Raw genomic sequence first — 14,808 nt, forward strand, 5'->3', positions numbered from 1 at the left:
CCCTGTGGCAAGCACAGATAGTGCTTACTGGGAAAAGTAATAAGAATAAGGTATTTAATGTATTTCTAGCCATCTTTAATATGTTATAGCTGCAGACACAAGGCAGAAAGCAGCACTGTATGACCGTGCTACTTTGGGAATGGTCTATAAACTGCAGTTAAAATGGTTTCAAGATGTTTATGCAGTGCCTAAGTCACATGAATAGAGGTTTATCACAATCAGTAGGAATGCTGGATTTTCATATCACACGTTCACCGCTTAGGATGATTAGCAGGAAATTTAATTTGCACTAATTAGCCTTAGGGGAGCAAGAAATTAACTTGATGGGTAAATTTCACATTTTACTATATGCCATACCAACATGGAAAAATTTGAGCTAAATCTTGAGATCAGTCTTACTCTGATACACTGGACTTCAGTTTCTCTAAATTAAGTTAAAAGACTGTAGAAAATTAATATATGCACAGTGAGTGGGTGGGTTTTTTAGGAGCTTGAGTTGTAGAATAGTTGTTCAAAGTATTCATTGAATTGTCAGCCACATCCAGAGAGTGCAGTATATTTTTATACATAAAATGATGTTAATATCTAATATTACAGCAAAAGCTTTAACAAGTCCTAATTTTCTATATTTGTATATTTTCATTATGTAATGTGCATTCTGACTGCACAGGCGATATTCCACATTGTAATGCATAGAGCAGAAACAGTTTTCACAGAACTACTTCTGTGAAAACGCCATAGTTTTTAATTTACAACACCCACTTGCAAATACATTTTTAGGGTCAGGCGCCTTTGTTCGTATGCTGGCAAAATTCCTTTGGAAATAAGATTTTTAGAAATTACTCTAAAAAGTATACAGCAAATGAGAGAGGCATGAGTCACCACATAGTCCTAGTGGGTAAATACAAATTAGGAACTAATAAACTCTAATTTTGCCTGTTGATGGTGACTTTTCTATCTCATTGTTCCAGAACACTTAGTTTAGATCTCTCGGTTTTTCCCTCTGCATAATGTAATTTTTTATATCCACCACTCAGAATTACTGTAGATTGATTAATGCATGCAAAGCAATGACTCATTTGGTATGGAAGTATCGGTATATTATAAACTAAAGTGTTCTGTCATACAAGCTTGAGGTTGCGTCCAAATTTATCTGTAAAAAAGGAGGTGGAAAACATCAGTTGCATATGAGATAATTGCCTTTGATGTCAGTGCTTCTGCTAGTCTGAAATACACGCCGAAGGTCACTATTACTTACTTGTAGAATTCGGTACCTTGAGTCCGTCCTCTTGGGTTTAAGTGGTAGATGTAAACTAGCTTAGGTGTCTGCTCAGACCTTCTAGCCTGTGACACAAATACTTTCAGTCTAAACAAAAATCTCAGATAGGCTTATGGGTAGTCATATATTGTATAACGTACCGTATTGCGTTCTCGGCTCTTTCTCCATGGCTCTAATTTCTCAGCAGTAGCCTTCCTATTCAATTCACAGTGTGTATGTATGTGTGTGTGGCTACATATAAATAGACACGTGCACACACACATACACAAACATATTAAGTCCCCTTTATATGAATGTGCTTTGCCTTTTGGGGTGTATGAATGTGTTTCTGTAAAGGCTCACCACTTGTATTTGTACATTTATGAGTAATACCCAACTTTCAGCCGTAATTGACACCATGTGGCTCGCTGTATTATAATTACTTTGGGACAAAAAACTTGCAGATGGTTTCAAGAGTGACTCTAACTCACCATCAGCATAAAAAGATTAAATAAGATGAGCCCACTCCCTCTGAATAGAGTAAGTCGTTTTCATTGATTTCAATGGGAGCAGACGCAACTTCATTTCTACAGCAGACAGAGAACATGTATTAAATTCTTTAAATGAAAGTTTGATTTCATTGCACTTAAAATTATTCATGTTCTGTTAGCAAATGGTTTGAGATTTTATAACCTAGAGCATTTGCTGAATTCTGCTTTGTATTTTCCTCACAGCAATTGGAAGGACCCTCATTCCTCGTTATTTTAGCACTGTCTTTGAAGGAGGTGTAACAGACCTGTATTACATTCTCAAGCACTCAAAAGAGTCATACCACAACTCATCCATCACAGTGGACTGTGATCAATGCACCATGGTCACTCAGCATGGAAAACCCATGTTTACCAAGGTAACAGGGAAGACTCAATAAAGCATGTTGTTGATTTTTTTTTCTTTTTTTTTTTTTTCTTTTTTTTTTTTTTTCTTCAGTGTATATGAGAGTGAAAAATATTGGCTGTTGCATTTTTCTGGTAGACTGAGATTATTTCTAATACTGAAAACCCTTGAAGCCCTTTAATTACTGTTTTCTGTATTCATTACGTGACTGGAAAATTCTGTGGGCATCTTCTGCAATTCTCCCAGAAAGACTGCAAGAGAAGTACATAATGCCAGGTTTCCAGAACTACCAGATATACATGAATTAAATTCTACCTGCCCAGCTCCTTTTCTCTTGGCTTGATTTTAAAGCAACAATGAGATTTTACATTGCTGATACCTACCATTTTGGATGGAATGCTTTACACTTGATACTTACCCAGTCCAAGAACTGTAAATCTCTAGGAAAATAGTGATTTAATACAGTAGGATGTTGGTCCAAAGGGCAGTGTAGTCAATGGAAGGACTCAATTGATTTAAGCATGCTCTGCATCAGCTAGTTAGTACATATTCAATATTTGTAACTGGTAGTGAATTATCCTCATGCATTGGCCACTTCAATCCTGTAATTAAACTGAGTGCCATATATTTATGAAAACAGTACCAAAAAGGTGGAAAATGCAAATCGAGACAAAAAAAAAAAAAAAAAACTAAAAAAATACAAAATCGGTAAAGTAGTTTTGAAAACAGAAAGGTATACTTCCATAATTTAACAGAAATTGTTTATTTTATATTGTGTACCTGTTCATCTCTATGAGTGTCAATCTTCATGAAGAAAAGCACAGAAGGAGGAGGTGCATCAGGAGGAGATAACCTATCCATGTTCCCCTAGGCATGCAGGAGTGGGAACGTTTCAGAGTCTAACAAGACACTATTGACCAGGGACTGCATGGCATATGTAGCATATGTAGCTTTAGCATGTATGTGAGTCCAGTCCCTTTGTAGTGGCTTCCCTGATTTTTCTATGCCTCTTGGTGTGGGGCTGAAAGAAGAGGGAGAGGAAGTCGCTCGTGTGCAGAGCGCTGGTGAGCTGGGAGGTGTGCATTTTACGGCGTATTTGTTCCAGCTGTTCCACTCCAGCCCCCTGTGACTTGCACAGACAGACACAAACACAGAGAGAGTGATGAGAAGAAACCAGATATTCCTAGGTGGCCCCTCTTTGTCACCTCGCTGCTCACAAAGAGTTGTCCATGGCTGCCACGGGTAGAGAACATGGAGGGGGTGTATGGTAGCTGCTTCTTTGCAGAGCTCCCCAAAAGGATTTCTCCATCATTTCCCAAGCTTTGTGTTAGTGCTAACACAATAGCAAATAAGATAGAATAGCAGCAGGGATAGGGCTGGATACAGCCTCAGGAAGGGGAGCCTGGTCATGTCCTGGAGTGCTGGTCCTGCAGGGAGTCATGAGGCTCTCCTGGGTACCACAGCCCTAATAGCACCCGTGGGCATCCCTTAGAGGGCTCTATTGGGGATGCTGATAAAACCTCTGCATCCCACTAGAGAAGTTCACATGGGGTGGAGGGGGGGTCTTATTTGGATTCTAGGAGGAAAAATCTTTTTTTTTAATGGCCATATGTTAGAATATGACTGGGTAAGTAAGAAAATTTGAAATAAAAGGCAGTAGTTGGTGGAATAAGAGAGAAAAAAATATATCACTCTCAGTAATAAGTTACAGCTGAATGTTGTCTCAGCTGTGCGTGTGTAACTTCTAGCAGAGATAGCAAGGATGCAGATCTTGCACCCAAAGGTAGGTGCGTAACTCCCACAGCATTGCTGGTAGAAGCAGACCTCCCATAACAAGCAGCACTCCAGTTGAATTCATAGCTCCTCATATCATATCTGAATTTGACCCAGTCACGGTGTTTTATTAATGCAAAAATGCAAACCAGCCATTCTTGTTAATAGCTGTCTCAATTTCACAAACAACTTGTAAGCTACAAATTCACTAACTTCTAATATGATGGGCTAAAATAGTTCTCATCATGTATTGAAGCAGAAATCCACAGCTGCATTTTATTCATTTCGACATTTTCCCAGTTAGAGCAGCTCACTGCTTACTGCAGCATTGGATAAATGTATCAAATGGCATTTCCAATTTTTTTTCTTCTAACAAATATGGCTGGAACTTGCCTATCAGTGAGAATATGAACAGTTCAGCTTGTCTTTAGAGGGTGGCTGCTCCATGTAAAGTGAGGCATACATTTAAAAATTGATTTTATCACAATATAAATAAATACCATAAAATATACAATTAGTGAATTAAAGTGGAGAAAAAGAGACCAAAGCTGTAACTACTGTGTTCATTTACCTGGTAGATGTTTCTTTTCTTTTTTTTTTCTCCAGGTAAAGGAAAGCATTAGGGGTGTTTCTACTACTCCGTTTACCAACACTCCAACTTTATGTGTAGCCAAATTGTTTTTCTGCAGTTTGTGATTTTTATATTTCCTGATAAACTCACAAAGGCGAGCCTTACCTTCACCACAGGAGCACCCACTGGTAGGACAAGTCTCCTCCTGTGCCCACCAGTGGGTCCATTGGCTTGATTCACAAGCATAGCACTAAAAAACTCACGGTGATTTTGATCCTTACGAGCAATCTTAGGCATTTCCCAGATTTGTGTAAGTGTTAGATTTCTTTCCAAGCAAAGAGTCAGGGTTGAGAAGTGGTTATTAACAAAAGGGGGAAGTGTTTTAGGTGCATTGTACCAGGGCACTGAGAATCTGAGCAATAAGGAACAGGACTTAAGTAATTTCTCATCTGTGCAAGCAGCTGAATTTCCTACAATTAGTAAGTGCAGTGAAGGGGTTAAAAAGCTATTGGTTAGTTTGAGAAATGTTCTTTTTTAGTTTTTTCCTGGCCTAGTCTAGAGCAACCACGTGATATACTGAATGCCTGCCAGCCTCTTTCTTGTTGATCCTCCGGAGACCATCTGTGCTGGGGGCATTGATTAGAGTGTGTCTGCTGGGATTACATCTTTTCTGTTGCCATGCCAACTAATCAGCTGATTTTGGTTACCACAGAAACAAAATGTCAGAGCTCACAGTACGGTAACATGAATTCAGCACAACAGAAAATGTTTTCTTAATTGGAGACCCTTTTGATTTTTGGGATTCTATGTAAAAGGCAGCATTAAAAAAAAAAAAAAAAAAAAAAAAAAAAAGAAAAGAAAGAAAGAAAAAAGGAGGCCCATTTAGAATAAGAACTGCACCAATTTTATTGATTAAAAGCAATGCACAAAATTCTGCTCTACATAAGGAAATTAAATTCCTTTATAAGATGTATATATTTTTACCACTGTGATATGAGGTATGTGTTTCAGTTTTATAATTAAAATTTGTTAATGCCATTGCATAGAATAGATCTGTTAAGAGCTGTGGGCTTCTGAGCTTAACAGAAGAAACATTTGAGAAGCTACAGGTATTATTAAAAAAAAAAAACAATCTGAAGTATTTTCACGTTAAATGGTCAATAATCAGGAACTTTGGCCTCAGTACAGTGACATTAATACGAGAAAATGTTTTTCTTCTTGTATGAATTCTTCTGTGCACACGTGTATCCCTGTGTAATTTCATAGTGCAAGTGATGTGAAAATCAAAATCAGGGTCAAATGACAAAATAAGTCACATTAAGAATTTCAAGGCATCACTGAGGTATGCTGAAAAGGACAGAGGAGAACCTGTTGCAACATTCTTCTTCATAGCTCTACAGTAATTTGTCTGTGTAATTTGCCTGTTAAAATTACCTATATGTTTTTGCAGGAACAGCCGTGATGATGTTAAGTGAACTGTTAACCAGAAAAGCCACACATTGCTTTAGTGGGAACTAGTCAAATCTGAGCTGGGGCTTGTAAAAAGGCTCAGCAGGCTCAACCAAATCTAGGATGGCTAATTGTTCAATCAAATATTGGTTGTATTAAAGTTGGAAGAACCATTTATTTTAAAAGCTATTACACCCTGTGTCCACAATATCTCTATACCCTGCACTTGGAAGTTTACTTTGAACAGGTTGTAAGTTCAAGCATCCAATTAAATAAAAAAAAATCAGCTACAGAGATAGCTAAATTTTGGATCATTTATTTGTTCCAGAGTACCCCTAGCCAGGCATGTATTTTGCACTCACTTATTTTAAAGACGGCCAAAGCATTTTTTTTTTTTTTTTCAAATTAAAGTTGTGGACAGTTGCACCAGTAAGAAAAGAAAATACACACTTCCTTAGACATGCCCCCTCTCAACACTGGATGAGCCACTGTCTATGGATGCAGCTACACTGTGCATGACCGCATCCTCTGGCTGTTCATTGCTGCCCCATCCCTGTCTAGCTTTCTTTGTAAGGGTGGTATTTATTAAAGTAGATAAGAAATGGAAGGGAAAAAAAAGGGGGGGGGGTGGTTAAAAACCCAGAAAAGACAAAAATACTTGGAAAAAAAAAAAAAAAAGGAAAACTGTCAAGAACCACCACAGCCATTCAGGGCACTCAACTAGAGAGGAAAGGAAGGTTTACGTGCCAGTCACCGTAAGATCAGTGTAAGAAAAGCTGGGAATGGTGGGGTCAGCAACGTGACACTGAGTGTACGCAGTTGGGCCACGGTCACCTCTACGGTGAGGTTGAGTCATTAATTAGCAGTCATGAACCGAGAGAGAAAGAGAATTGACGCAATAGATAAAATTTAGTGAGCACAGTACTCTATGTTTGTAAGATGCTATAAAATCCGTAGTATTATAAGTTACTGTCTCTGCAGTAAGGCCAATGAAGTCATTTTCCAACATTCACTTTTTCTCCCCAGAAGAAAGAAAAACAATTAGTCCAGCAGAGATGAACTGCTGATGGTACTACTCTGATATTTTTGAATGTTATTTGTTCAATGATACAATACCATTGAAAACAAAATTCCTGGGAATTTATTTCATGCATTTTATGTATTCTAGGTATGCACTGAAGGACGTCTTATCTTGGAGTTTACTTTTGATGATCTTATGAGAATAAAAACATGGCACTTTACTATTAGACAGTACAGAGAATTAGTCCCACGCAGCATTCTAGCCATGCATGTAAGTAATCCTTTTTTCATTTGACCTAATGCAAAGAGCTGAGATTAGGTTTATGAAGAACTCCAGCAAATTTCACACCCAAGGCAATTAACTATAAATATTTTGTTTTGCCTGCAACTATGTCCATTTACAAGTTCTTTCATCACTCCCTCCTTTCTCAACACTGTATTGTTGCCACTGTTGCTGTGTTTTCATTTTGGTTTAGCACAATTTTTCTTTTAGTCCCATTTGGTGGTCTGTATAGTTTGGGCCCAAAATCTGTTATTATTGATACTAACTGCAGTAACATCAGTGAATTTTCATCACTGTAGATACAAATTATGTTTAGTCTTTAAATGAAGCTAACTAATTTTGCTTTTGCAAGAGACAGAAAATAAATAAATACCATACATTTACTCAGAATCCTTCAGAACCATAATCCAGGTGTTCTTTTTTCATATTTCAAGGATGTTTTCTTTTGTAATTGGATGAAAACACACACAATGGAACATTAAAATATTAAATATTCTATAGATTGAAGTCAAAATATTGTAAGGTAAATCACTGGGGAGAAACAAAGGACAGAATATTATTGCTACTTTCAGTGCTGCATTATGGAAGCATTCAGATTAGTAGCGCTCCATATCCAAAATTAATTGCAGGGCTATGGATTTATAGAGGGTAAAAATACAGCCCCAAAAGCCCTTATTTTGACATCAAGTTACTTAGACAGCCAAAGATAAAGATATATTTTCAAAGAGAAGTTTTAAATAACGTAAGTGGCTCAGACTTTTTTTTGAAAATGCTGTTACATACTTGAAGAATATACACTTGAAAAATTTCCCTTATATTTCTATCTTTTTTTTTTTTTTAAAGAGGCATGATCTTGTGAACTCTTCAATACTATCCCATTAAATGAAGATAGCTGTAAGCAATGTTTTATATTTAGGGGAGTTGTAATTCAAAGACAGTAAGGGACTAGAGCCGGGTTAGCCAGTGACCAGCAGGTATTAATTTTAGTAATGAGATTGATCTCATTTTAAAGAGGAGACTGGTCTCACAGGTAAAACTCCCAACTAGGGTCAGAGAAGGACTGTACTCATGTTTTTCCTGTTTCATCTGAGGAAAAATAACCTGGCCAGGAGGGCTCTTCAGTCTGTCCTTAATGCCCCTCATGCAAGTAGATCTGCTGAAGGTGCCTTGATGAGTTCTCTCCGCTTCAGTTTCTTGTCCACAAAAAGAAAGCAATAGCTTCATTACTCCTGCCTTTATCTGTTTAGTCTCTTGGTCCTCCAGTGAGCACATGGAAGGCTTGAAGTCTACCGTGATCCTTTGGGAAGTTCTTTAGTGGGACTCTGCTTGTTTGCACCCCATGCATGACCTGACTTCCTAGGGCTATTTCTTGAATGGGCAGGGATATTGGAAAACAGTCTTCATTTTGCTCCCATTTTGTAAGGTTTTGCTTTTTCCTGTGCAAACAGAACACTGTAGCTTATGACATAAATTTAGCATCAATAGGAATGGCATATTGCTTCAGAGAACCGTCCCCACATTTCACCAAGCACATAAAGAAAAAACAAATAGATGAAAAGCAAAGTGAAAATTCTCTTTCCCTCTGTTGTTTAGGCACAAGACCCTCAGGTGCTGGAGCAGCTGTCCAAAAACATCACTCGAATGGGTCTGACAAACTTCACCCTCAACTACCTCAGGGTAAGCATACCATAGCTAACGATTATTGCAAGCATTTTTTAAAAGTCACTGTTAGGTTTGAGTTAAGGTAATGAGAGCAGAGCCTGTGTCAGTCAGGTAAGAAATGGACCTAACTCTTAATGAGGAAGAAGGAGAAACACAGAAACTGCACTAAAGATGTAGCTGCTATTAATGCAGCATTACAAAGGGGAAGAATTTTGTTAGGGAGTTGAAGCAATGTGTGCATAGCTCCCTGTTTTTGATGATCTTTCTTCTCAGTTTTGAAAAATTGGTTTATTTTTTTGCAAGTAAGAAATTCCCGACCATTTTTCCTCTCTGTTTCACTGTTCCTGAGAAAATGGCAGCTCATTCTTACTAAGAACTGCCAGTCTTCTCCACCTCTTCGACCTCCCCACCTCCCCTGGCAGAGGCAGGGCTGAGCAAAATCTCAGCCCTGTTTGCAGCAGTTCCTCAAAGCAGTCCTCACTTCTCTTGCTTCTGGGAGCCTGAGCTCCCTCCTCAGCCTTGCATTGAATTGAGTGTGTTTTTTTTTTTTTATGATTAAATAATGCATTTGTTCCCATTGCTTTTTGACCCTTAAAGTGCATTCAAAGTTTGGAAGTTTATTTTTGAGAGTATTCCCTGGTGTGGGCTTACAATGCATACACTGAAATATGGGTTTGTAGAGTTCATATTTCAAGGTTAAAATTCAGATTTTTCTTATTCCTAGACATGCTGTTAATAGATAAAATGGGGCAAATTGCTCAGTGATACACCAAGCTAAATTGTCCAAGAATATCTGATTTTATTCCTTCTAATTGTGTAATTATTCGAGATGCTTCTTCAAGATGGGAACAACACTCTAGAAAATGATTTTTTTTTCAGCCTAAGGTAGGGTTATACCTGACAGTCTTTATTTTAGCTGCACTTCTTGCAGGGCTGTGATCCTTGTAACAGCTTCCCTAAGGATGGAGTCCTACCCCCAGAGTGTTTTGGACTCCAGTGGGGGACACTGTGTAGGATGGAGACATGTGGTGAGATCTCTCTCGCTGCATGTCTACAGCTTAGAGACAGCCTGTAGCTGTCCTTCCCCTTCCAACAAGATAAGCCACTGTTGATAGTTGCTTATGTTGTGTTGGCGTTAAAGATACCATTCAAATCAGCTGCGTTATGCAGAGCAGGTCTGCTGTACTGTAACTGAAGGAAGAATTTGGCATGAAACCTCAGAGGAACAAGACATTGTGTTAGAATTTCCCATGTATAAATTCAGGAACAGTATGTCTACGTTGTGTGCATTGTATTCTTACAATTAGCTTAGCCCCTGGCCTGGTTTGGGGTGACCATTGTGCTTCAGTAACGTTGACGCACCCACACTGCTGTCATCTCACAGCTCAGCGCCCTAGAGCGCGTTCTCCAGAAATTCCCTCTGGGGTTTCCTCGTAAGTCACACCACATTTTGCATTATGGCAAACCGGGCAGCAAGCAGCTCTCTTTGGTAGACTATTTCCATGTTTTCTTTCTGAGTTTTCCTATCTCACAAGGCTTTGCCCGGCTTTTGAGATCTTTGATTCCCTTAGCAAGGCTGGACACACTGGCGATCACTTGGAACGGCCCACGCTGGCTGTAATGCTCATCACACAGCCTCCACAGGGCTCCAAGGTTGAATCTGTGGCATTATCCCTATCGCTGATCCCTTCCGGGTCCTTTGTGGCGTGTTCTGTGATTGCTGAATATGACAATGCAAATGAGAAAGGCAGGGGCCCCGCTAGGACGCAGCTGGCACCGCGCACCCGTGCTGCTCCCCCTCAGCATCAAAAAAAAAGGAGGAAAGGAAGAAAGAGGGGGAAGACAAAAAAAATAAAATAATAATAAAAAAATCCTCAGGAAAAGAAAACTGGGATCAAGATAAGCACTAGGGAGATGAGCACTGAAGTGGAAGGGGATGAAAAGAAGAAGTCTTACTTTTTTCTTCTTCCAGACTAGTTTGGTTAGCTTAACAGACATTAGGTCTCTGGGTGCAAAGCTTCCTCTGGCTCCTGCTGTGGTGATTCCAAAAGGAAATCTTTTTTTTTTTTTTTTTTTCTTCTTTTTTTTTTTTTCAATCCAATCTTTGTGTCTTTCTTTCTTGCAGTGAGGAATTGATCATTCTGCTTTTTTTTTTTTTTTTCCCTTCAGATGTTTGGTTCATCATGGGAGCTCATATGAGATAATATGTTTCCATTTGGTTTACTTCTTTCCCAATTACTTTGTTCTGTTAATTTTAATATGAAAATCCTTTTTGAACTTAGAACTATAAAACCATGCAGTACAAACAAAACAACAATAAACAAAACAAAACAAAAAACAGTAAATGCACCGAGGTTTAAGGTGTCTTATTCTTTATTTAACCAGCATTTATTGTTATTTTATCCAGTCTTCCCAGTATTTAGTAATTAGCACTGTTACATGTGTTTGAATAAGGATTTCAAACTAAGCATAAAAATGATTTTCATTTTTTTTCTGCTGCACACAGCAAAGGCTTGTGATACTCATAAGCGAAAACTTCACTGATGGGCAGAATTAATCATTTTTATTCTCCAACGTGCACACAGCAGCAAGTCATGCTGCAGTCTCTTAAAAGGCAGAATTTAAACCTGGATTTCAGATGGTTGTGATATAAAGGTATAACCTGTATTTTTTACACTCTAGACATCACAGAATGCTAAATCATTGCTATTTGGGATAATTGCAGTTGCTGGCATGTAAACCTTCATTCCAAAGTGCCACATGCCTGTAGAACCACAGCTTTGGATGTGTGCCCTATTTTTTCTTCATTCACTCTGAATAAGGCTGTCCAGCGTAGAAGAACATTGATTTTTTTAAATCATATTTAATACAAATTTAAAGTATATTTTTTGGAAGATATTCCAGAAACTGGAAATGAATCGTTTTGTCTGTGTCATTTGCCAAATTATTTTTCTCTGTTTCTCTGGCTCTGTGTAAAACCATAGGCTTCCTTTTCCTTCCAGTTACTAGTTTGTTTTGTTCCAGCATAATTGATTACCTCATCAATGGGGTCAGCAGACTTTGCTGTAGCTGCTGAATAGGAGTTGAACACACTGTCTCAGAAATAATGAGCAAAATCTTGTAGGTTTTAAATTAATATCAAGCTTTTTAAAATGTATTTTCTCATCGAGTCATCAAGTAGTGGATATTACAAAGTATCAGATAATAAGGCCAAGACCTATATCCTAGTCTTCGTCTCTACAACTCCAGGAACAAACAGGGATCCTGTACAGAGTTTGAGAATGGAGACAGCACTCAGAAGAACAGTTTCTACCAAGCTACAATAATTTAGTCCCCACACATTACCTTCATATTTTTTTCTATGTAGTTTTCTAGTTGCTCTGCTATTTTATTTAGATCTTAGTGTGCAACAGATTTGAATGTATTCTAAACAGCAGCTGTATACCAGCAGCACTACTCACAGCTTGAAGCTCAAATGTTTTATGCTGCCATCTATAAAATGATCTACTCTCTCAAAATTTCTCGCATGATAAAAATGCCAGCCCCTACTGCCAATTAGGCAGGACTACCTGGCCTGAGCCTTGAAATATAGCTGTACCTTGCCCAGCAGGCTTCCAAAAGTTTGCCTCTACTTTCTTGTACTGGATGGGTTGGGGTGATTTCTTAGAGCTCTTCTAAGGGCAGCGATAGCATCCGCCCCATGCCATGGGTCTGCTCTCGCAGCATGTTTGTTTGAGTTGGTGGAGCTGAGCCTGCATCTGCCCTTTGCAAAGTGTGTGCTGGAGTGGCAGAGCCTCCTGCCTGTGTCTGGAGAGACATCGAGGCAGGGCGATGCACAGTCCCATTTCCCCTTACATCCTGTATGGCTGCATTAACCAAGGCTTATCTGAGCTACAAATTATCCAATTTGTTTCCTCTATAAACCAATAATGAAGTGTTACTATTGCAACAGAGGACAATATTTTCTGAATTCCCCCTTTCACTAATTTAGTTTCTCACTAGACACTCAGATTTCTTCTGCTAGGAGTATAACATGAATTATTTAATGGGCCACAATTTTCTAAAGGCAATACTTACAATGCAATCAATCCATTTGTATGTATACCCATTGTGCATGCAAAATTTTCTTTTCAGTATGCAAAATAGACACACATGCAACAGCTTTAATGTGCAGGGAAATCTGTTTTTCTAAATATGGTTTCATGCATGGAAAAGATATAAACTCCAGTCATTTGGGTGCTAGTTTCCTCCTGATATGTGACAGTTCGTGGCAGCTATCTGGTCAATATTTTACAGCAGTTTGTGTGTCTTGAGTGAAGAAGGAGAAACATTACATGCAAGCATTGTTAAGGATGCAAAGTCAGGTGCTCAGGGTAAAAAAATGCAGTATTTATAGTCACCCATGCAAGATTAATCCCTCTCCCTTGGTGAATAACGTTATGTTATCATCTTTTAACTACAGCGTTGTGTGTTGTGGTTTCCCCAGAGCCCCTGACTCAGACCAAGTGCTGCGGTGCTGCTCATTTCCTTGTAGGCTTTTCTGCAGCATCATTGTAGTACCTCATCTGCAGATGGTGGTGGTTATGTAGCACCCACCAGGTGACGAGCATTGTCATGTGGCACTGAGCACTCAGAGAAGCACACGTGTGGTGGCATGGAGCAGTCAGAGGAGGCAGCTAACTGGATGTGGCCATTCAGAGGAAATAGGGGTCTGATTTTGCAGGGCTCTTGGGGTAACAAAACTCTTGGCAGTTGGGTGCAGTCTATTGTCTCAGGCTAGCTATATAGCTGAAAAAGGAACAGACAAGTGTTTCAGCCTGTACTGGTGCAAATGCTTTTAACGTGACTACATACCACAGCAGAGCTCAGCAAGGGCAGTTTGTTATAGCAGCCTTTGGTTGCTCTAAAATCTATGCTCATCCTTTCCCATTCTGCAGTTCCCTTCTTCCTTCTTCTGCCATGTTTCAGTGTCTTCATCAGATAAGCACGACATCCTGCACACAGCAACTTCATTGCCTTAGTTCTGTGCACGGAGTGTGGAGCATTAGGGAAGCAGGGTGTGTGATCATGTAGTGAGATGCTGTACCCGAATGGGTATGAGTAACAAGTTCTATTAAGGTTTCACGAGCTCTCAAAAGACGTGTTTTGGATTATTTAATCATTCCGGGGATTTTTCTATGAAAGCTGTCAATTTTAAAGAATCCTCAGAACTCTTGACACTGAAAGCAGACACAACATTCTGTAGACTTGATTCCTATAAATGGTAAAATTTTTCAACCTAAAACAATTCAGCTTGGGGCAACTCTCCCCAGGAAAACGCAATCAAAGTCAGAGGGTTCTCACAGAAGGATTCAGATGACTCTTAACTGGCTATCCATTATCTATCTGCGCCAACTATAATTAGCAGATTCTGCCAAGGTTCTCTGGTAATGTAATTTCTTGCATTTATTTCAGTAATGATCACAGTGGTTTCTTTTCCTCACTTTCATGCATCTACTGTTTTATAGACAATGTTATATGTCACTTTCAGAATAATAAATGAGAAGAAATGTGTTCTTTGCAACAGCTCATACAATCAAATGCTAGCTTTTCATTTTTTTTAATAAAGACACAACATCACAGAATATATATAGTAAAAATTATTCCATCATAAGCAGAAGAGATCAGAGAAAACAACACAGCATTTTTTTTTTTTTTTTAGAAAAGAAGCAACCAGGATGGAGTGAGTGGGGAAAGGGAGCAAGGAAGGGAGAGATGCAGGAAGTGGAACAGGTAGAGAATGAGGCACTAGTGCAGAAATGGTCTGAAAAGATGGAATCTGACGTAGCAGAGATAGGGCACAGGTTGGAAAAGTGACACTCATGTTGGTAACAATAATAGTATTGTGCTTTTTGTCCA

The 14,808-nt window shown here is 38.9% G+C and overlaps 1 protein-coding gene across 10 annotated transcripts in view; it reads left to right on the plus strand.

The window, feature by feature from the left end:
- The window catches only part of LDB2 (LIM domain binding 2), a 216,851-nt gene that overhangs the window by 162,120 nt on the left and 39,923 nt on the right, over window positions 1-14,808 (plus strand). For all 10 annotated transcript variants that reach the window (XM_032186605.1, XM_032186608.1, XM_032186607.1 and 7 more), the window contains 3 exons: window positions 1,993-2,165; window positions 7,114-7,236; window positions 8,842-8,925. In XM_032186605.1, coding sequence (XP_032042496.1) covers window positions 1,993-2,165; window positions 7,114-7,236; window positions 8,842-8,925 — 380 coding nt within the window. The remainder of the gene's footprint in view (window positions 1-1,992; window positions 2,166-7,113; window positions 7,237-8,841; window positions 8,926-14,808) is intronic.

This window comes from Aythya fuligula, chromosome 4 (assembly GCF_009819795.1).
Source record: "Aythya fuligula isolate bAytFul2 chromosome 4, bAytFul2.pri, whole genome shotgun sequence".
Taxonomy (NCBI): domain Eukaryota; kingdom Metazoa; phylum Chordata; class Aves; order Anseriformes; family Anatidae; genus Aythya; species Aythya fuligula.